Source organism: Hoplias malabaricus, chromosome 3, assembly GCF_029633855.1.
Source record: "Hoplias malabaricus isolate fHopMal1 chromosome 3, fHopMal1.hap1, whole genome shotgun sequence".
In the NCBI taxonomy this organism is placed as follows: Eukaryota; Metazoa; Chordata; class Actinopteri; order Characiformes; family Erythrinidae; genus Hoplias; species Hoplias malabaricus.
In genome coordinates this window covers 21,932,124-21,955,427 of record NC_089802.1, presented here as the reverse complement: position 1 = coordinate 21,955,427, position 23,304 = coordinate 21,932,124, and the positions used below count along the sequence as shown (strand labels likewise).

The window sequence follows — 23,304 nt, the reverse complement described above, 5'->3', positions numbered from 1 at the left end:
CATTTCTTATATGTCTTAAATATTATGTAACTCTTCTCAAACAGTTCTAGCAGCTGATGCACAATGGCAGCATTCTGCACCAGATAACACATTTTAGTGCATGAATGTGCAGTCACTGCAGTTTGTTTTTTCCAGGCAGGACTGTGTATGAACCATGAGGCTTCAGGGCAAAATCCAATCTCAGTACTTTATGGGACACTGTCCCATTTTGCTCTACCAAGCAAAACATAAACCATCTTAAGTGAATCCAAGCATTCAGAATGTTACATCCTGCTCCAGTAAATAGGAAACTACAAGCCATGATGTTACATGAGAAAATGTGCATAACATGGGCAGTCACTATAGTAATGTATGTAAAAGGTAAGCATAGATTTATATCATTTCTAGATTATCTAGAAGAATTTGGCATTCTATTTTGATGGATACAAAGACTACATTCTATGTGGTTGGCAGCAACTAGAGCTCTGATTACTGTAATATTAGAGGAGCATACATCAACTGCAAAATGGCAAAATAAATTACCCAATGTAATTAATTCAATATTTAATCAATACTTCATATTAAAGACACCCTCGAGTGAAAATAAAGGGTTTTTTTTTCATTATAACAGTCTTAAAATGAAAAAAATAAGCAGTAAATGCCATTGCTGAGAATGTTCACTTTTAATCTTAAAAGCCATGGGCATAATTTTAATCAAAATCTATTTTTTACATTCCTCACTATTTGCAAGCTCTCCAGTCTAATACGCTCTGGTCTAATGTGTTTATGATGCCCCATGATGTCTGTAAAAGTGTTAAAAAAATGTTAGTCATTGTCTCTCTGCTCACGGCATAACATCTGTATTTTGGAGGTTTTTAACCACGCTAAATGCATGAAAGTACGCACAGACCTCCAAAAAGGGCTCCAAAGCTAAACAACTTCAGTAACAAATGAGTTTCTGTGGTAATTCAAACATTGAATAAAATCATATAGACAAGTTAAATTGCAGGTGCATGCAAACAACTGTCATGTTTTCCCCTCAAACATAACGTTCCATCTTTGAAGATGCAGAGATTCTGAACGTAAACAAACCAGAGAACACCATTTCCCCACAATCGTAGACTTTATCTTTAAGCCCTGTCCTAACTTCAGACAGCCAGGATTGTAAATGACAAAAAAACCTAAGCGACCAATCTCATCAACTTGTGGGGAGCTGCTTTCCATTTTTAAGACATATAGTGATATTTTTTCTTGGAAATTATTTCTAAAAATTATTTTTAATTAACCTATTAGGGGCTAATTTATATCTGGAGGGGGTCTTTAATAAAGCTGACAATTTTGATGGCTTTTCATCTTGTCTTTTCCACTAAGTCAAGGGGGCCTCAAATCTGCTGCACTGAGATAAGACATGGCAGGAAATGAAAGATGCCCCGAGCTTTCTTCTAGGGCCCAGCGCCCGTCACTACAGCCTCGTCCACCTGAACAGCACGAGTCAGCCAGGAGAGGGATAGTAATCCAGCTGACTGGAACAGAGGGTGAATGGGACAGTCTCGAAGATAATGAGCTCATATTCACACTAGACAAGGACAGCCAGAAAACCCTCAGCTCCACAAGCTCATTCCCAAAGCCGAGGCCATGCTCCATGGACATCCAGACAGATGGTGAATGGGGTCTCCATTCATCCACTTTGCCCCTGTCCCCATCTTCCCCAGGCTCTTTGGGGGATTGCTCCTCATCTTCAGGTCTGGGCTTCCTCTCTCCCACTCACCGTCCTCTGGCCAGCCTAGTGAAGTCTTTATCCACAGAGCTGGAACTGAAGGATACACCTTCACTCAGCCCCAAACCTTTCCTCAGCTTAGTCAAGTCCATCTCCACCGAGCTTTCTCTCAGTGAGCCTGAGGTGTCCCAGTCCAAGTCTGACTCCAAGATCAATCTGCACCTGTGGACACAGCTGACCAAATCCAAAAGCCGAAATGGTGACTCACACACTGCCCCTCCATCCCCCATTGAAATGTCCCCTTCTGAACCCAAGGCAGGCTTTTTCAAAACTGAGCTGGAGGACACTCGCCGCAAGCTGACAGAGGCTATGCACGAACCTCTCAGCGTCTTCAGCAAGATCATGCACGAGGACTGTGTGGGAAGCCCTAAGCATCACAAAAGCACAGGCTCCATGGATTCTCTTTGCTCTAAATGGTTTGAAAGGTCAAGCGGAGACCACACAATGTCCTATGACTGTCCTGTCAGGAGTAGTAGGAGAGTGGAATGTGATGGCCTTCCCATGTGTAATTGGGCAGTGAGACGACGTAAGATATGTCCTCAGAAATCTAACCTTACCCATAGCCATTACAGCAAACTAGAAGATGCAGAAAACACTCCAGAGGTGTGCACACATAGAGATGTCATGCAGGATGAAGAAATAACCAATGAACGTGGCCTCCCTGCTAAACAATCATATACTCCTGTCCCAAAGATGGCACTAAGCTGTGTAGCAGTATTGTCCTACAGCTACTTCATTTTGCCTTGGTCCGGTTATTGGTCTGGAATTTTTGTAGGCCTGGCACTTGGCATCATGTTAGGGCTCCTCCTTGTTCGATTAGGTTCAACCAGGCCGCAGTTGTATACTGGACACCAGTGTTCACTTAATGAGAACCCATATGGCAGGATTCAGAGGGAGACTTTCCAGAGCAACACACGAAATCTCAAGGTAATTTGTTTGTCTTTTTATTAAAGTCACTCTCAGAACAAGGCAATATATATTCAACAGCTTAAGTTATGTAATATAGGTGTACCATATTCTATATTAATTATAGATTTTAAATTTGTTTTAATTTCATGTGCACCATTTCATCTCCTGATCATGTGTATTATTTTATTTTACACAGTTGTTTAATAGAAACTAACAAATATTTACCTCGTGCGGCACGGTGGCACAGCAGGTAGTGTCACACAGCTCCAGGGGCCTGGAGGTTGTGGGTTCGATTCCCGCTCCGGGTGACTGTCTGTGAGGAGTTGGTGTGTTCTCCCCGTGTCCGCGTGGGTTTCCTCCGGGTGCTCCGGTTTCCTCCCACAGTCCAAAAACATACGTTGCAGGTGGATTGGCGACTCAAAAGTGTCCGTAGGTGTGAGTGTGTGAGTGAATGTGTCTGTGTTGCCCTGTGAAGGACTGGCGTCCCCTCCAGGGTGTATTCCCGCCTTGCGCCCGATGATTCCAGGTAGGCTCTGGACCCCCCGCGACCCTAAATTGGATAAGCGGTTACAGATAATGGATGGATGGATGGAAATATTCACCTCGCCTTCTGGAGAAGAGAATAACATGTACTTTTAAGGAACACACCTGGACTTTTGTACCTTTTACGTTGTTTGTACCTTTAGTTAACAATAATGTATCTCTACGTACCTTTTGTTTTTGGATAGTGTATCAAAACAGACCATAATACAATAAAGACACAAACATATGCATACACATACGGACAAAAAAAAATGTGAAAAAGTCCACATTTCCTGTCAAATACCTTTTTTTTTCATCCCCCTCCCCCCACCCCCCATATATTTATAAATTTAAACTAAACATTTGTTTGCATTCACTTCTTCCTATGTTGATTGCAAACACCTACACTGTTGTTGTTATTTTTAAGCTTTATCTGTTTGGAAAATTTTGGTGATCGGGCAGACACTGCAAAATTAGTAGATTAATATATATATATATATATATATATATATATATATATATATATATATACTAATTTTGCAGTGTCTGCCCGACCACCAAAATTTTCCATATATATACATACAGATATATATATATATATACCATATATATACATATATATATATGGTATATATATATATATCCATACATATGGTATGTATATATATCCATATATATACATACAGAGGTTTGGGCAATGAAACTGAAACACCTGGTTTTAGACCATAATTCGTTTTAGACAATAATTTATTAGTATGATGTAGGGCCTCCTTTTGCAGCCAATACAGCATCAATTCATCTTGGGAATGACATAAAGTCCTGCGCAGTGGTCAGAGGGATTTTAAGCCATTCTTCTTGCAGGATAGTGGCCAGGTCACTACGTGATGCTGGTGGAGGAAAACGTCTCGCTCCTCCAAAACACTGTGCTGGCCATGGGAGATTTTCAACTTCATTTTCATGTTCATCAAACCAATCTTTCACCAGTCTTGCTGTGTGTATTGGTGCATTGACATCCTGATACATGGCACCGCCTTCAGGATACAATGTTTGAACCATTGGATGCACATGGTCTTACTGGTGCAATGTGTAATTAATGAAGATTGGCCACCAGGCTGGTCCAATTTAGCCATGAAACCTTCCACACTAAAATGACAGGTGTTTCAGTTTGATTGTCTAACCCCTGTATATATATGTGTAAAACTGTAGTTCCAAAGTGTATAAAGTATAAATCTAACAGGGGAAATAATGCTGTGTGTGCTCTCTTTTATTTCTTTTGCCTGTTTTTGTCCTTGCTGCTTTGAGGCTAATGTAGCTAATGAGTAATAGAAGCATTTGTAAATCTGTGTACAAACTGCCTGCTAAATTAAACACAAAAGTCCCTCAAACTTAATAAAGTTATGATGTTATACTTGTTTGTGAAAGCTTCAAAATGGCTGCTGCTTGTATCAGGTTTTTCATCCACCAAGATATTGCGAATTATGAAAACACAAAAATTATGAAACCACAAAAAAAAAAAAAAACCCTGAATGGAAAAGGCCCAAAATTCACAAAAAACATCGCATGAGTTTTATGCTTGAATGAGGTGGATAAGTTTGACTTGTCAAAATGTTTTTTGTATGAACAATGAGGTTTCAGCTGGTACCTACTGCAACCACAGGATTTTTAACTGACTCCCCCACAATTGCTCACCTCACCTCTCCACACTTTAGAACTTATTTTAGAGCATGTGTAGATTAATGTACTCATACAACACTGAGCAAAAGTCAGAGATCACACAGCATGTATTTATTGTCCTTTAAAATATAAAGAACAAGTTCTACACAATAAAAATGACACAGACATCCCAACAAATAAATATTAAAACAAGCTTTTTTGATATGAAAAGAAAAAGTATTGTTATCAAAGCAAAAACCAACTCAGATCATGCAGTTTGTCATATAGTGTTAAAATACCAACAAGTAAGTAGAAATGTGACATAATTTAAGACAAATATTTTATTTAGGCATGCTGTTTGCACAGCTTTTTCAAAGTTTTTATAATTGTTAGCTTCATATTAAAACTAATGCAATTTTTTGTAGATTTGTTACATTAACTATTTCATGTTCTATTAAGGATAGCTCTAGTAGAATATTAAGTTCTGAGAAAGTGAAGATTTGAGAAAGGAGGAGGACAAATGTGAAAATATGTTTCTATATTTCAGGGGTGGATGAATGAGATTTATGAATATGATCCAGATACCTATCATCCGTCTCTAATGCACTCTGTATATGCCACGCTGGATGGATCGTGTCTTCGGCTTGACTACCCCAGAAACAACATCCCTCACTGGGCCACATTTAATGAGCCATCCCATGAGAAATGTTTCATCCACTCTCGTATATTCCAGCTAGACGGAAGCAAGGTCTGTCCCATGACCATATTCTTCGGTTTCCTTATATATATTTCAACTTATTAATTGTTTCTAACATTCTCTTGTCCTTTAAACAGGTTGAATTTTTTGGTTGTTGTATTTTCAAGACTAATATATATCCCAATGATACTGACTCTTTAGCATTGGCCCTTGCTTATAAAGTAACATGGACTTTAATACACAAAGCAAACTTAATGCTATCTAATGCTAAAATACATAGAAAAGAAAATACAATTTTACAAATCCTCAAATCCTAGGAGATGTCTGGTTCTTTGAAAAGTTAAATTATTTGTTTGCTTCTTAACAGACAAGAATAGCACAACATTTGTTTTCTTCACATAATCTGATCAAATAACTACTGTAAACTGCAGTAACAACAATCCAATTTGTTGTGAAATGCCCAAACTGTTGATAGCCAAGTTATGAATGAAAGAAATTAAATTCTAATTAAATTAAGTCAAACATCTGTTTTGTAGCTTAGTTTATATGTAGGGGCTAATAACATTGGATATCATGTGGATAAAAATCATTTGGACTAGGTCATTAAAATTGCTTTTCTGGAAATAGGTGTATCTGTTGCCCTCAGTTCTGGCACGTAAGAGAGTGTGGAACAGAAAGTATCCCATCTGCATCACTCTGGCAAAAGTAGAGGGGAAAACAGAGGGTGTGGCACAGGAGACTCACAATGAGACTCACACAGCTGAGAAATCAACACATCTTCCATCTAAAACTAGCCATTCAATCACGCTCTACCTCTTTGGAAGAACTGGGAGAGAGAAGGAGGAATGGTTTCATCATCTTCTCTCGGCAGCCATTATCAAAGGAGAGGATTGCTGTGATTCAGGTGATCATCTATGCTATACAAGTGATCATATAAAATTAGCATTATACATAATCCATGCTTATATCATTACTGACTTGCTTCAAATCATAGAGTTGAAATAGACCTGACAACATGCAAGTTTTTAGCTGGCTGTTGCACCTGTTTGGCTATGTGATATACATGCTTAGAATTGGTCATTTTAGAGATCGAGATTTTTTCAGTATTTTGATCCAGTTTTATATTAAATAGTATGACTAACAATCACAGATTTAACAAATTGGAGCTATGAGGGTGCAGCTGGGAAATAATGAAAGCTTTAAGCAGGTTAACATCATGGAAACGGTATGAGAAACAGGTATGGGTTCTAGTGAATGGGAACTCTGGAAAGCGATCTGGTTGGCCGGATTGTCCAGGTGCTTCCCCAAAGTGTTCTGGGAAATGTAGTTCTTCACTACAAAATAGAGTTCATGGAATCAGAGCGAGGAAGAAGACCCCCAGTTGGAGGCGTGATATTTTGAGCTAAACGTGATTGCTTTAGCATTCCAAAACTGTACATGCTGAATCAAATGTGAAATTATAAATTTATAAGCAATTTATTTTCACTCTAATTACCTTATCTTTCCCCTGATACAGGCATTTAAACTGTGTGCATCTCTTGGTTATACTTCCGTTGGGAGCATTTTCGGATATACAGGTGCATCTCAATAAATTAGAATCTCATCAAAAAGTTAGTTAATTTCAGTAATTCAATTCAAAAAGTGAAACCTGCAAACATTTCCTAAGCCTTTAAAATGGTCCCTTAGTCTGGTTCAGTAGGCTGCAAAATCATGGGGCAAAGACTGCTGATTTAACAGAGGTCCAGAAGGCAGTCATTGACACCCTCCTGCTGTATCCAGGCATATTAATGGAAAGGTGAGGGGATGAAAAAAGTGTGGTAGAAAAAGGTGCACATGCAACAGGGATAATCACAGCTTTGAAAGGATTGTCAAGAAAAGGCCATTTAGAATTTCACAAGGAGTAGACTGCTGCTGGAGTCCTCACACACAGACATATCCAGGACATGGGCTACAATTATCACATTCCTTGTGTGAAACTCCAGAAGCGTCTTATCTGGGCCAAGGAGAAAAAGCACTGGACTGTTGCTCAGTGGTCCAAAGTCTTGTTTTCAGATGAAAGTAAATTATGCAGGTCATTTGGAAATCAAGGTCCCACAGGCTGATCACCTCTATGCAACACATCATTGATGCAGTAATTCATGCAAAAGTAGCCCCAAAGTATTGAGTGCATATATTGTACATACTTTTCAGTAGGCCAACATTTCTGTATTAAAAATCACTATTTGAATTGGTCTAATATAATATTATAATTTTCTTTTGGATTTTCATTGGTGGGGCGGCATGGTGGCACAGCAGGTAGTGTCGCAGTCACACAGCTCCAGTGACCTGGAAGTTGTGGGTTCTATTCCCGCTCTGGGTGACTGTCTGTGAGGAGTTGATGTGTTCTCCCCGTGTCTGCGTGGGTTTCCTCCGGGTGCTCCGGTTTCCTCTCACAGTCCAAAAACACACGTTGGTAGGTAGATTGGCAACTCAAAAGTGTGTGAGTGTGTGTTACCCTGTGAAGGACTGGTGCCCCCTCCAGGGTGTGTTCCTGCCTTGCGCCCAATGATTCCAGGTACGCTCTGGACCCACCGCGACCCTGGATTGGATAAGCGGTTACAGATAATGAATGAATTTTCACTGGCTGTAAGCCATAATCATCATCATTAAAAGAAATGAACGCTTGAAATAGATTGTTTGTTGTGCATCTATATAATATGAGCTTTTAATTGAATTACTGAAATAAATTTACTTTTGATGATATTCAAATTTATTGAGATGCACCTGTATATCAGAAAATGCTCCCAACAGAATTATAAGCAAGAGATATGCACAGTCTAAATGCCTGTATCAGGGGAAAGGTAAGGTAATTACAGCTAAATTCTTTGAGCTTATTGAAATATCTTACAATGAGGTAAAGTGTGACTCTTGCTTGTGTTGTAATTTATAAATATTACATTTATAAATATTTGTGTATATTTTGAAACTGAAACCATCAGCGCTCCTGCCATGTTGGGTCAGAAAGGGCAGAGACAGTATTATTGGTCAGGGATGCAAATTCTGACATGACACAAACCCAGTGTGATCGTGGCTTTATATGTCCTTGCGAGCCACTGTGGATACAAAATGACACAGCTATATCTTAAATGTGACAACTGAAGTAGCCAAATGATTTATAGCGATCAACTTGCATGGTCTTGGAGATCGACCTGGTTGGCGACCTCTGCTTTATACCAATGGCACCCCTGTACTATGGAAGATGTTGGCTTTTTTTGCCTTTCACTGATAACAGTCTGAATGCTTAATTTTGTCTTTGGTAAGAAGAAACGAACATTTGTCTTTCCTGAAAACAAGCTGATATGTAGACACCAGGTGTTTCCATTGTCTTTCAGACCATCTGAGAAAAGCTTGGGCCCAGAGAACCTGGCAGTGTGTCTGCAAAGAATTGATGTATTATTTCTCTTTACCTAAAAGAGTTGATAGTGTGCTACTTGTTTTCCAAACTACTCCCAAGCCTATGTCACTATAATTATCATATTAGCATAATGTTTTCTCATGTAAGGGCTTGAAGGTCACGCATATTCAGCAATACTTTCCTGCCTTGCCCTACACCGAGATTTCTCTCAATTCCCTAAATCTTTTCACAAAATTGTGTATGGTAAATAGTGAAAAACCTAAATTCTGTACAGTCTTGCATTGAGAATCATTCTTTTTGAACTATTTGACAATTTCCTCATAACGTCTGGTAAAGTACTGACTTGGGCAAGGAAAGTTTGTTTAAAGAGAAGCCTTCGTAAAAAATGGCAAATCAAAGTGTTTACAGAAACATTGTTTTTTGATTACATTTGTGAACGTTGTCTTTAAACGATAATCACAGAATTAAAATCTTTGCAGAACTACTGAGTTTTGCCTGAGCCTATGTTTGATGCTCCTTTTATAACCAAGAGTGTAGCTTGAATATTTTATAGACATTTCCATCTTTGTGTGACCTGCTTCAACATTTTTAAAATGTGTTACCAGCATCAAATCAAGTGTTTATTTATGTTAACGAAATTAAATCGTTAGTAGGCTAAAAATGTAGAAGATATTTCTTTGTATTTTTGTCAATTAAATAAATGTTCAGGAGAATTTACGCATCACAAGTCTTTGTATTTTACTGCATTTTACAAAAAGTCCCAGGTTTCCTGAAAATGAAGTTTGTACAATAGCCTCATAGCTCCTTTTCAAATCTACATTTGAGGTAATTGGAAAATTTGTCAGTTTGTAAGCTTGTAAGTTTTCTTTATTACCCACACTATTGCGTTTTTTCATGTAGACATGTCTGTGGTGCGAGAGGAAGGCTCCTGTTGTCCAGTGCAGGTTACTGGAGTCTCCAGTAGTGGCAGCACTGAGAACATCTCATCTGTGCCTATGTTCCCAACTGACTTGGTGGACAGAATGAGGGAGAACATCCTGCTGGACTACAGTTCCTACATGGCCTTTCTAACGTCTTCAGCTCCTGCTAGTCCATCAGTAGGCTCCTGTCATAACAGCACACAAGGCAGTCCCACTGAAAAAGAGCAGGTTTACAAAATACTGTGTGCCTACTGTATCTCAAAGTCTATAGCACATGGATCAAAATATTCAAATGTCCTGAAGGTAGGGTTAATTAAAATTCTGCACTTTGTACTGCAGGGAGTGCAGGAGTTGCTGATAAGCAGCATAGTAGTATTTTAATTTTAATCCTGCTTATCCTATAATTAGAAAAATGTCAGAAAGTATAATGTATGTACATAACATTTACCATTTCTCTATCCCAGAATGTATGTTATCATGGAGAAGAAATTAAACCGGTCTGGATCAATGCTTTGATCGGTCGAATCTTCTGGGATTTCCTTCGTGAGAAGAACTGGGCTGATCTTTTAGCCCACAAAATTCAGCGAAAGCTGAGCAAAATAAAGGTCGGTGAAAATTGAAATTTAAACATAACTATTTAATCTATCTACAACCCTATGTTTCAGATCAAATTTGTAAATAGAGGTTTGTAAATCAGCTTTGACTTCTACTTAAAACAACCAGGCTGACCTAGAAGAGGCGTTTTCGCTTATTGACCGGTCAACTGACTGACTCCTTATATTGAATCCCACATGCGCGATTAGGAACTGTTAGTTCAGCCATATTTCACAGAGAGAACTTAAAGTGGCATTACTGTGTTTATAAACTCCATATAGTTGAGCACAGCCTCCTTAAACTTCACATGCTTTAACCTGTTACATTGAATAAAAAGTATTTGTAATTCTTAACATCAACAAAATGTTCTTGGTCTTCTTTGTTCTTTGGTGGTAGATCATCTAGAATTTATTTTTAAGTAAAATGAATAAGAAAAACACTGATGTCGGTGTTACATATAATGAACAAAACTTTATGCTTAAAATTAATTTTTTCATTTCTGCATTTGTTAGACCTTCCCTCCATATTTTCTGTACAACACAATCACATAATAAAAAACACATGTAAACGAAGACATTGATATTAAGCACTAAAGCTTCTCCAGATCTTCCAATGACAAGGGTATGTATTTTGGGCTTTCCTGTTTTTGAAATGCCAAAAAAACCTCTGTGTCAATGGGTATTTAGCTAATGGCCGTGCAGCAAAACTAGGCTTGATTAGTTTTTCTTTGCTCTTGTTACCTTAATATTAGCTTCAAAATGATTGTGATGCTTCACTGACCTGTAGTAAGGAGAATAGAGCCGCTGATGTTGCTGTTTGTTAAATTACATAGCTGTGAAGGCACCTTTAACACTAAATGAATACAAATGTTTTGAAGCAATGTATGCCTTCTAGTTGCTGTATTTGTCAGTGATATATCATACATCCAGAGAACTCATATGCACTCTAAAAAACACTGGTTTACTATTTAAAGGTACATATACTGTTTGTATCTTTAGGAACTATGTAGGACCTGTACTGTGCCATTTTTTCTGAGTGTAGGATGGGTGAATCACCTTAGTGTAAAGCATCTACTCTATGTGTTGCCACTGGAGAGGAGCTCTGCCTTGCAGTTAATGCTTCTCTCTGGATCAGAACATGGTGATCTTTAAATGCAAAATACACTGCTAAGTGCCTGTGGCAGTTTACATGTCACACCAAGGCAAGTTGGCCAGAGGTCCTTTATTGCACTGCCTTAAAATACCATTCAGAGGTGCCAAAATCTCATCATTTTTAACAGAAATTGTCTACAGTAGTGAAATGCAAACAATAGAATCATTAAATGAAGCTCATGTTTGAAAATAACCAAATAATTGTATTTTGGTCCAACAGCATACTTTGTTGGTTATCCTTATAATCGATTGAAACTGATGTTGAATAGCACCAAACTAATGCATTCCAGTGCCTCTTCACATTTTGTCATTTTGATTTACTATTTCAGTTCTGTGCATTTATTTTCTTCATAGCTGCCTTACTTCATGGATGAACTGACCCTGACTGAGCTAGCCATGGGTTCCTGCATGCCCCAGATAACCAGCACATCACCACCGCACGTCAATACCAGAGGTGTGTGAATATGAGTGGTCAGAGCCTCTTATAAAAGAGCAGATTACATGTGGTGGGCTGTTTGTGCATATGTTTCATCATGTTGCTGTGCAGAGCAGAATGCATCATTATTATCCTGCTGTAATCTCATGCAGCAGGATGCTGTACAGGACTATGGCATTCCCTAATATGAAAAATATTTAAACTTTGTCTTTATACACAGCTGTATAATATAAAACTTAGTAGCTGTTGAGTGTATATACCGTTGATTATCTTGAAGGGGTGAAGGTCATGGTGTTTTATATTTGTGGCCCTTGCTCCTCTCTGCCTGATGATCCGTGGACTTTATGTAACACTATACGTCACCGTCCTACTTTCATCCCATTTCCAGGTTTATTATGGGATGGGGTTCATAATCTCCTGTAATTGTTTGTAATTTGTGGCCTGTGTCATCACAATCCTCTAAGCTTCTCCACTAAGACTAAGACCCGGATTAAGCTTTCAATCACTTGAATATTTATTTAGTCTTCAGTATAATTCTTCTCATATTTTGGAAAAAACTAATGTGATTTGGCTAGGACATTGCTTCCCTTCCACAATAAAGTTATAAAAATGCAACAAGGGATGGAAGTAGGTGGTTATAAAATCTATTTGATGTAATTAAAGGCGACATTCATGATTGTAATCAAAAAACACTTTCTTTTATAAAATTCAGAAGACGTTCCTTACCATTAGCGTTCCATTATATTTGCATGCTGAAAACCAGTGTAATGTATTTAAGATAACCCATTGTCAGTAAATGGTTAAAAAAAAAGCAAAGTGGCTCAGTCAGCCATGCTAGGCTAAATCTCAGTGTGCTCACAGCAGATAAAAATGCTAAGAGCCCTCCAAACATTGAAAAAGGTGAGGATATTACTTTATTCTGGATCCATAGGTTGGTAATTGTCTTATTTTTGCTGTTTCAGATTATTTAGGTAGGAACCCTCTCTAAATCCAGGAGACTGCTAACTGCATACCTGTAAAGTGCTATGAAATTAAACAACTCAAGTTACAAATTATTTTCTTTGGTAATTCAAACAGTGAGTAAAAACCTACAAACCTACAAGTTAAACCTCAGCCACATACATGTCATTCTACCTTCTACGTGGAGCTTCTAAACGTAAACGAACAAGATAGAACTGCCGTCACCCACAGTCAAAGATATTCCTTTTGAATTTTAATAAACTTCACAAAGGCAGGCAGGAGCAAAAAAAAAAAAAAAAAAAAACCAAGCAGAAAACTAATGCTTGGTGCCAGAGCTGAGAAGGTGGGGGATATTTCACATAAAGCTCTTTATACATGTATGTGATGCTTTGGGAGCTGGTCCACTTTTGGCAGTCAGTACCACCATCTGAGCATGTATGTACATACATGAATATTCAATCTCAGCTGATGCACATTATCATTTCCTATATTTAAATCTCACAGACATGGTTACATCAATGAATTAAAATCAGAACAGCTAATATGCAACTATAGAATAAGTACGATACATTGAAGATGCACAAATGCTCTTGTGGTTTAAAGCTATGAAGTCCTCAGAACTTTTCTCATGTCCTGTTGTCTTCTGAATTACTAATACCCTTTGTATCAGAAGAATATATGAAAGTATGGCAAGTATGTACAAATCTTTGGCCCTTTAGTTCATGTAAATGAAAACCTGCTAGCAAAAGCCCTTATACATTTTGACAGAAGCAGAAAAACTCACCCTTATATAAAATGTTACAAAGCTATAAAAAATTATTTATCTAGTGCTTTTTCAACTGATGTTTTCGCAAAGCTGCTTTATAGAATTAGTAACAGAACAGATAACAATGTGTATTAGAAAGCCCCCCAAAACTGTCTACAATTAAAATAAGCATGTGGAGATAAAAGGAGTGCCCTCATTATATACTCTTGCTTTAAATGTATATAAAAGATGGCAAAATAATTACCTTTTCAGCAGATACAGAGTTCTTATCATCAGTTGCAGTGGATCTTATCCCTGAAGCTTGCAATAGAGATCTTTGTCCTGATTGATTGGTATTTCACATCACTTATTTTCCCTTGTTTACAGAGCCTGAGCTAATCACAAGTATTGTATTGGCAGCTACTGTACTCTAGCATATTTTGCATCAGTACATTTTGTATCAGCAGAACTGCTGTTGTGGGGGGACAACTGCATCCTTTGTCTTATCTTGTTAGGACTGTGGCTGCAGCTGGAGATTGAGTACACAGGTGCCCTGCAGATGACGCTGGAGACTAAGATTAAACTGTCAAAACTGGGCAAGGATGGGGATCCAGTGGGAGTCAGAGAGGTGGAGACCTGTATTCAGTGAGTTTCTTTAAAATCATCTGACCCTTGTCTGAAATTTGACATAGAATCTTTTGCAAATCAATAAAAATTTGGCATAATGGCAGAAGAAGTCAGGTTTTGACACATCTGAGAGTTTGTTTTTTATCTCACATCAAACTGATCAAACTGAACATTGTGAGCAACCAAAAAATCTGAAGTAGAATATCCTTAAAGGTACTTTAATGATCATTAAAGGTGACATATACTTTAAATTATTTTATAATATATTAAAATTGTTCAAGAAATAAAACTTAACATCAGATTAAAGTAACACTTATGAATATATTAACACTGTGCAAGTAGGTTACATATTATAATTTAGAGAATGATAAGAAAAGTTTAAAAGGTAATTGCAAACAAGATCATTACAATAATATGAGAGTAATGGTACTTTTAGCTGTCACTGTGTTGGTACCATCAAGGGCACATATTCAGTACCTTTAATTAGGAAACATAATTGTACCTTATTCTGTTATAATTTTAGATTTTAAAATTATATTCATTTCAAAAACCCAATTTCATCTCCAAGACTTATATATTGCTGTTATATTTTACACAGTTCTAAAATAAAAAGGTACAAATATTTACTGCTCCTTCTGAAGGAAAAAAAAAATGCAATGTAACTTTAGGGAACACAACTGGACTTTAAAACCGCTGTTATACCTCAGAACTGACCATGTTTTTGAAATATTCTCCAACCTGTAACTCATACTTGTAGCTGTATGAAGAGCCTGATGAGCAGCTCCCTCCAACATGTTGATATTGTTATAAAGCAAGAATCCACTGGTTTTGCACTACATTCTGCAAATGTTTGCCTATGATGAGTGATACATCTGTTTCTGTTTTAAATTCAGCAGCACCAGGTCCAAGCTCTCTGTTCTAGCTGACAGCGATGAAGAGTCCTCGAGTGCTGGGTCCTCTGATGAAGAGGAGGCTATATCCACTGAGCCTCCAGGATCTCTGGGAGAGAAGGGAACTCCTCCTGGTGCAGAAAAGTAACTATGCTTTACCTTAGTATTTTAGAAAAGGAATGTCACTGTGCTCAAGGGATAGTTTGCACAAAAATTAATGTAAAAAAAAAAAAAAACATTCATTATATTGTAACCTTCATTAAAAAAAAATTAAAATCAAGACCAGACAGCTGAAGCTAGGATGTGATGTTAATTCAAAAGGCTGGACCTTCTCAAGGAGTGATTTGAAGGCTGGTAAACTAACCCAGAGACACAACTTTGTTCTTAACATTATATTTCAGTATCTGTTCTAACTACTGGATACGTTGATATTATTTCCTGTAACTCTTTCCTAGTCTTCATGTGGTCAGTCAGGAAGCCCTGGACCTCACTGAGCCTGAACGTGACATTTTTTCACCTTTCTTCTCATTTGGTAGCAAAGGGTATAAGATAAACTGCTTTTTGCTCTAGATTTAGTCATCGCTGTTTAATCTGTGCTTGGGCACAGTGCCTCCTCACAGTATTACTTTACCTTGATTTTGGATTTGACGGTTCATTCAGGCCAGTGTGATGAAGGCTCTCTGACTTCTCCTCCTTTTTTACAGTGGTGTGGCTGGGGGAAGCACAAGCCGGCGGATTTTGAGATTTGTCGACAAAATTGCTAAATCCAAGTACTTCCAGAAGGCCACAGAAAATGAGTACATCAAAAAGAAGATTGAGGAGATGTCCAACATGCCCCTGCTGCTTACAGTTGAAGTGCAAGAACTTATTGGAATACTTGCTATCAACATCCCACCTCCCCCAACAGACAGAATATGGTACACTCCACCTTCATGTAAAAAAATGTGATGTTCATGACCAGTTTAGCCTAAAATCATGTAGAGCGATAGCTAGACTTTATATAGTGCTGCAAAAGTCCTGAGTGAGGTTGCAGCACATGAACAATAATACCAGAACTTTGATTATGTTGCTACTGTGATTGTGCACTTAGGGCACACCATTGCAGATAGAGGTGATCAACAATGTGCACAGTCAGTTATGTTCCTAAAAATATCATTGACTCATAGAAGATTGGAGGGGCATCAAGGCCTCCAGTATTGGGTTGTGGCACATAGGAACTGTGTTCTCTAGAGTGTTGGAGCACCATCCAATACCTTTGGAATGGGCTGGAGTTGCATTCACGGGTGATCCTGAACTAATCATCCAAAGCCAGTATTTGACCTCACTACTATTTTAGTGACTGGATGCTATTAAATCCTAACAGAAATGTTGTATTATCTACAGTAGGTCTGTCCTCGGGTCATTGTTTGTTTTTAATGCACTCTGTTCCCTCACATTGAGATTATTGTTACATCTTGGGACTTCATATCCTGTGTTTGGTTAGTTTAGATGTTTTTGGTTTGTTTTGCATTCACACTTGAAAGGAACCACACCAGAGTTTGTTCAGAAATGGACCAGTACCCAACTGCTTAGGCCGTCTCGGTCTGCTTGTTTGGTGTGCATCAGAGTTCAAAAGCAACCATCCACACTCACTCTAAAACCACACTACCAGATCCATCACGTCACTGCAGTAAACCAGGGACAGACGTTTTGTTCATACTCAGCAGGTGACAGCAAGTTGACTGCAAGTATTGGGCCATACGATGTATTATTTGGTCTATAACTATATGGAAACACTGCCACTGGCTATAATGAGCACAGAGTAATTTTCCCTTTGCATGTCGTTTTGTGTGCAGTATAATCACTGCAAAAGCAAATACTGTGTTTTAATTTAACAAACAATGCAATGTGCAGTTTTAGGCCTAGTGTCCTTTATTTCACATTTAAATAGATTATTAGAAAGTTTTTATAAGTGCATTCATTTTAAATGTAATAAAATGTAATGATCTGTTTGTGGTCAGTGCTGTAAAACTCTTCAGTGTGTTTCTTGCTCTTTTATTAATGCTCCCATGTTTCTTTCAGGTACGGTTTCTGCATGCCACCAAAGCTTGACCTGCGAGTTCGACCAAAGCTTGGAGAACGTGAGGTGACCTTCTGTCATGTGACTGAATGGATTGAAAAAAAGCTTCAAGATGAGTTTCAGGTTAAATGTCTATTTTAACATTTTTTTAGCTTTCCAGTATATATTTATATTATGCACTGAGTATATTTGTTTAAAATGTGTGTCATTGCACAGGAATTATAAATCAATGATTTTTTTCCCAAACAAAGTAAACAGAAAAACTGCATTGTTCTGATATAATGTTTTTGCAGTCAAAACCTCATATTACTTATAATTATACCATTTTGCAGTCAGTCAGCCAAAGCCTTGTTGCTTTTTTAGTGTAGTATTTGAGTCACAAGGTCACTATTAACAAACACTAGAGATTAATAGTCTCCCAATTCCTACCTGTAAGAACATCCTCAAAATGACTGACTTTGACTTTATTCTGGTCTCATTAGTTTTCCAATGGCATGATGTGTTTTACTGTTATATCACTGTGACATGTAGAAACTATGTCATGTAGAAAAGAGTCAGCAAGTTTTTTAAAAAATGGCTGATTGTATCATTCAGCTGCCAAGTGTAGTGATACTACACTGCAATGTGTAATTAATCTGTAAAGCACACTGTAATTCACACTATATTCTTTTGGCATATGGGTCATAAAAATTGGTGACATATTCCAGACTAGGGCCAGGGTAATTCTATGGAGTATTTTTAAATTTAAATTACAGCTTCAAATTCATTTCATTGACTTATATTTGTATAGTAGAGTGTCTGTTATTCAGCATTGCAGAAACTGCAATATGTAACTTTTGGAAGAGGGTAGGAAACCACTCCCCTCCATCCCTCTTGATTTCAGGACAGTGCTTACCTAGTTGTCCTTTAATACAGGGGCCTCATTTATAAAACATGCATGGATTCTGGTGTGAAAGTGTGCATGCTCCCAAAGCCAGAAAATAGTGTGCGCCCAAAAATATCTCATTTAAAACCATGCATACTCACTCCTCAACACTGTTTTCTATGGAGAGGAATTAGTGCCAGATAGAAAAGCAATCACTGCAATAGAAAACTGTGAAACGCAATCCACACACATCATTGCTTTTCATACACACGTTTCAGACCCGTTTTTGTGTGAACCCACCTTTTATTAATAAGGCCCATTCTCTTCTAGTAATTACAGTTAAGGTTTAGTGTTCCAGGAAACTCACAGATTAATCGCATGCGTTTCTGCATATCACACGTGAGGCTACTCAGATCTGAGATGATGAGCGCTGTGACTCAAATGAGTGACACACACAGGTCAGGGCTCCAGACACCACTGTCCTGGGGCAAATAAACTTAGTCCAAGGGACGTGATAAAAGGTATTTTGGGACACTTTCAGGATGACAGTGTTGTGTGAGGTAAAACCAGAAACATTAAAAATAAGGCAACGATAACTAGTTGAAATTCTCTTAACGCTGAACATGGATTCTGTTTATGGATAAAGTCCTGTTCTTCGGCATAAAGAGCAAATCAGCTTGCTGTTAACGGATATAGTCCCACCATTCAGCAATAAGAGCCAATCAGATTGCTGGTTATGGAAAAGCAGTAAACTCATTTGCAACTACAAATGTAACTAGGGACTTTATATAAAATACAGGTGCTGGTCATAAAATTAGAATATCATGAAAAAATTGATTTATTTCAGTAATTACATTCAAAAAGTGATACTTGTATATAATACTCATTTATTACACACAGACTGATATATTTCAAGTGTCTATTTCTTTTAATTGGATGATTATAACTGACAACTAACGAAAACCCCAAATTCTGTATCTTAGAAAATTTGAATATTACATACGACCAATACAAAAACAAATTGCTGATTTTTAGAAATGCTGACCAACTAAAAAATATGAACATGAAAAGTATGAGCATGTACTGCACTCAGTACTAGATACAATAGTTGGGGCTTCTTTTGCCTGAATTACTGCTGCAATGCGGAGTGGCATGGAGTCGATCAGTCTGTGGCACTGCTCAGGTGTTATGAGAGCCCAGGTTGCTCTGATAGTGGCCTTCAGCTCTTCTGCATTGTTGGGTCTGGTGTATTGCATCTTCCTCTTCACAATAATCTATGGATAATAATAATCTACAGAAAATCTATGGGGTTAAAGTCAAGTGAGTTTGCTGGCCAATTAAAAACAGGGATACCATGGGCCTTAAACCAGGTACTGGTAGCTTTGGCACTGTGTGCAGGTGCCAAGTCCTGTTGGAAAATGAAATTTCCATCTATATAAAGTTGGTCAGCAGCAGGAAGCATGAAGTACTCTAAAACGTCCTGGTAGATGGCTGCTTTGACCTTGGACCTCAGATAACACAGTGGACCAACACCAGCAGATGACATGGCACCCCAAATCATCACTGACTGTTGATCTACCACATCTTTTCCTTCCCTTCACCTCTCTATTAATGTGCTTGGACACAGAGCTCTGTGAACAGCCAGCCTCTTTACAATGACCTTTTGTGTCTTGCCCTGTTTGTGTAAGATGTCAATGGTAATTTTTCAGAAAACTGTCAAGTCTGCAAGCTTCCCCATGATTGTGTAACCTCCAGACCTAGACTGAGAGACCATTTAAAGACTTCTGCCGGTGTTTTGAGTTAATTAGCTGATTAGAGTGTGACACCAGGTGTCTTCAATATTGAATCTTTTAACAATATTCAAATTTTCTGAGATACTGAATTTGGGTTTTTCATTAGTTGTCAGTTGTAATCATCAAATTAAAAGAAGTAAACACTTGAAATATATCAGTCAGTGTGTAATTAATGAGTATAATGTACAAGTTTCACTTTTTGAATGTAATTACTGAAATAAATCAACTTTTTCATGATATTCTAATTTTATGACCAGCACCTGTATGCTTTTTTTTCCTCAAAATCTTTTTATTTTTATTTTACTTAAAGTGAGAAAAAGACCTTTCATTTAGAGTATTTTTTATTTAAAATTAATAATATATTTTGCTAACATATATTGAAATGTACTTGAAAATGGACCTTAATTAATTTTAATTAATTACCCCTACTTTAACGTGTGTTAATTTAATGTATTAAGCATCATTGAAGACGTTCATACAGTGCAAATCATAGCTGGAATTTCCAAAAAGTAAAAAAAATGTTTTAAAAAAGTTTTGAAGTTTGATGTGACAGTGAAATCATTGTATTAATATGCAAATATTTGCAGTTTGTTGAGTCTGCTCTAAATATAATTTTCAAATATGCTTTACAGAAGGTGTTTGTTTTGCCGAACATGGATGACATATACCTGCCTCTAATGCACTCCTGCATGGAGAGCCAGTCTGCGCCTCAGCAGAACCTAGCACCATGCTCTGTTACTATTGACTCCTCTGAGACCCGCCGTCTTCACCATATTTCACAGTTAGACTAGTGCCCCTCTGTGGTCACTTGTGAAAATAAATGAACACCTATGCAGATAAAGTGTGGATTTATTTATTAATTTTATGAAATAAAAAACAGCTCCACTGAGCATCTCCATCAGGAACATCTTGTAGTTCTACAAATACAGAATGTAGTCCATCAGTTAAGTCAAGTCAAATTTATTTGTATAACTCTTTTTACAACCTGATGGTGTCACAAAGCAGCTTTACAGAAGTTAAGAATTAAACAATAATTGTTGCTCTTCATACATTCTTTGTTCCCTTTCACCCCGTTCTGTTCTGTGGACCACCATAATGTGAATATGATTTGGGTGGTGGATCATTCTCGTTCATGTTGGTGTGTGTGCTGGAGTTTTTAAAACCCCTCAGCGTCACTACTGGATTAAGATTAGCCCACTAACAAAAATATCTACAACGGACTATGAGATCAACACAAACACAAAATTTGTAGCAATAGATGTTCTGCTTTCATCTTTAAAAATAAAAAAAAACTCCTGATCTACTCATGCCAATGCAATACACACAAACAGCCAACCAGCATGTCAGTGTCACTGCAGCGCTAAAAATAATTAACCACACAAACCATACCTGCATTGTGGTGGGCCTGAGCATTGAAGAACAGGATGAAATGTGACAAAGTGCAGAGCCTCAGATGGATCGCAGCCTCTAATTGTAGAACACTGTATGGACCGTGGGTGCTCAAACAAGGAGGTGTTGTTAATGTTATGGCTGTCCAGTGTAAGAAAGACTAGTTGAGAATAGTCTCACTTTTGTGTAAGCGTTTACTAATGGATCCATTACTTACTGTGAATCTTTTTTTTAAATTATTATTATTTTAAAGGTATACCAAAGACTGGAAGGTTGTGTATACAATGTCATGTTGTTTTAAAATAAAGAGTCATATTCACTGGATTATGTTTTTTTATTATTAAAATGTTCAAATTGTATAATATACCCCCTTTTCACACCCCACTTTCCCCTAATAACAGTGTTCCTGTTGTGAAAGTTAAAATCGCTTTCTGAACTAATCTGAAGCCCACATGCCTCAACTTGTCACAGAAGCATGATGGTTTTTCATGAAAAGCTTGAAGGTCAAACATACTCAATAGCAGTTTCTGGCTTTGCCCTAAACAGAGTGAAATGTCTCCTTATTTCCTTAATCTTCTTATGGCATTGCATACAATAGATAGCAAAAGACTTAAATTTTTTGCATTGAGAAATATACATTAATTCAAACACACCCTGTGACTACAAAGCTGTACTGCTGTACCACATGTACCACATGCAGAATGAGTCCTTACATTGTATTGCAGAAATAACCTTCACCTTCACATCAATAATACCTTCATTCAAATGCATTCATTCATTCATTCATTCATTATCTGCAACCGCTTATCCAATTCAGGGTCGCGGTGTGTCTGGAGCCTACCCGGAATCATTGGGCACAAGGCAGGAACACACCCTGGAGGGGGTGCCAGTCCATCACAGGGAAACACACACACTCACACCTACGAACACTGAATTGCCAATGCACCTACAATCGTGTGTTTTTGGACCGTGGGAGGAAACCGGAGCACCCGGAGGAAACCCACGCAGGCACGAGGAGAACACACCAAACTCCTCACAGGCAGTCACCCGGAGAGGGACTTGAATCCACAACCTCCATGTCCCTGGAGCTGTGTGACTGCAACACTACCGTACTGAGCGCACCATTCAAATGCAAGTCACGCATGTTTTGTGGTATGTTTGCTTTAGCATATTTTGCTGATAACAGTCTTGATGGTCCTTTTCATTTTGTCAAAGGGAATTCAAAACATGGACATACATGACCACAGCGCACGTTTCCATTCAGACCATCTGAAATGAGTTTGGGCTCAGTAAATGCAGCAGTATTCTGCATAGAATTGATGTATGGCTTTCTGTTTGTGTAATAATTATGCAGATTGCATTTCTTGATTGAGCAGCAGACTATCTTAAGTGAGAGTGGTTTACCAAACCTGACCACATATGGCTGTATTTATCTCAGTACCATGATGGTTACTCATGCATTGATATCTGAGGGCTTCAACAACATTATTTGTGCCAGGATGTTTGACACCTAAAATCTTGCACGGAGGAATGTAAACTAGAAAAATTTTCTCACAGGGTTAAGCACAAATTGCTGAGCAATGACCAAACTTAGCTTGCAAAGTCTGAGTCTTTGGTGGATGCTTCTATAATAACTTATTTATCTTTTTATTCACAGAGGAAGTTGAATTTGGTGTGTTCTTCCCATGTCCGCGTTTGTTTCTTACGGGTGCTCCGGTTTCCTCCCACAGTCCAAAAACACACATTGGTAGGTGGATTGGTGGATTGATAGTATATTATATAAATATATATATAAATATTTTCTTTGTAATTTCCTTGGTTAAATAAAAGGTTCAAATGTGCTTTCAAAGAAAAACATCAGGCTGAATATAAGAGAGGATGATGGCATTCTCTAAAAGTTTGAAAACCTGTTTTGAAAACAGTGCTTTCTACTCTCGAAACTCA

At 37.8% G+C, this 23,304-nt stretch overlaps 1 protein-coding gene across 2 annotated transcripts; it reads left to right on the top strand.

Moving 5' to 3' along the window:
* Nucleotides 1-1,387: 1,387 nt before the first annotated feature.
* tex2l (testis expressed 2, like) lies at nucleotides 1,388-21,616 on the top strand. 2 transcript variants are annotated; one of them, XM_066662605.1, is made up of 11 exons: nucleotides 1,388-2,683; nucleotides 5,388-5,588; nucleotides 6,165-6,441; nucleotides 9,832-10,028; nucleotides 10,316-10,456; nucleotides 11,951-12,050; nucleotides 14,253-14,382; nucleotides 15,258-15,398; nucleotides 15,959-16,171; nucleotides 17,316-17,436; nucleotides 20,604-21,616. In XM_066662605.1, the coding sequence occupies exons 1-11, from the start codon at nucleotides 1,388-1,390 to the stop codon at nucleotides 20,760-20,762; spliced, it is 2,976 nt and encodes a 991-aa protein (XP_066518702.1). In that variant the 3' UTR covers nucleotides 20,763-21,616. The 2 variants fall into 2 exon arrangements, with proteins under 2 accessions (XP_066518702.1, XP_066518703.1); XM_066662606.1 differs by having other exon boundaries at nucleotides 9,832-10,079.
* The last annotated feature ends 1,688 nt before the right edge of the window (nucleotides 21,617-23,304 follow it).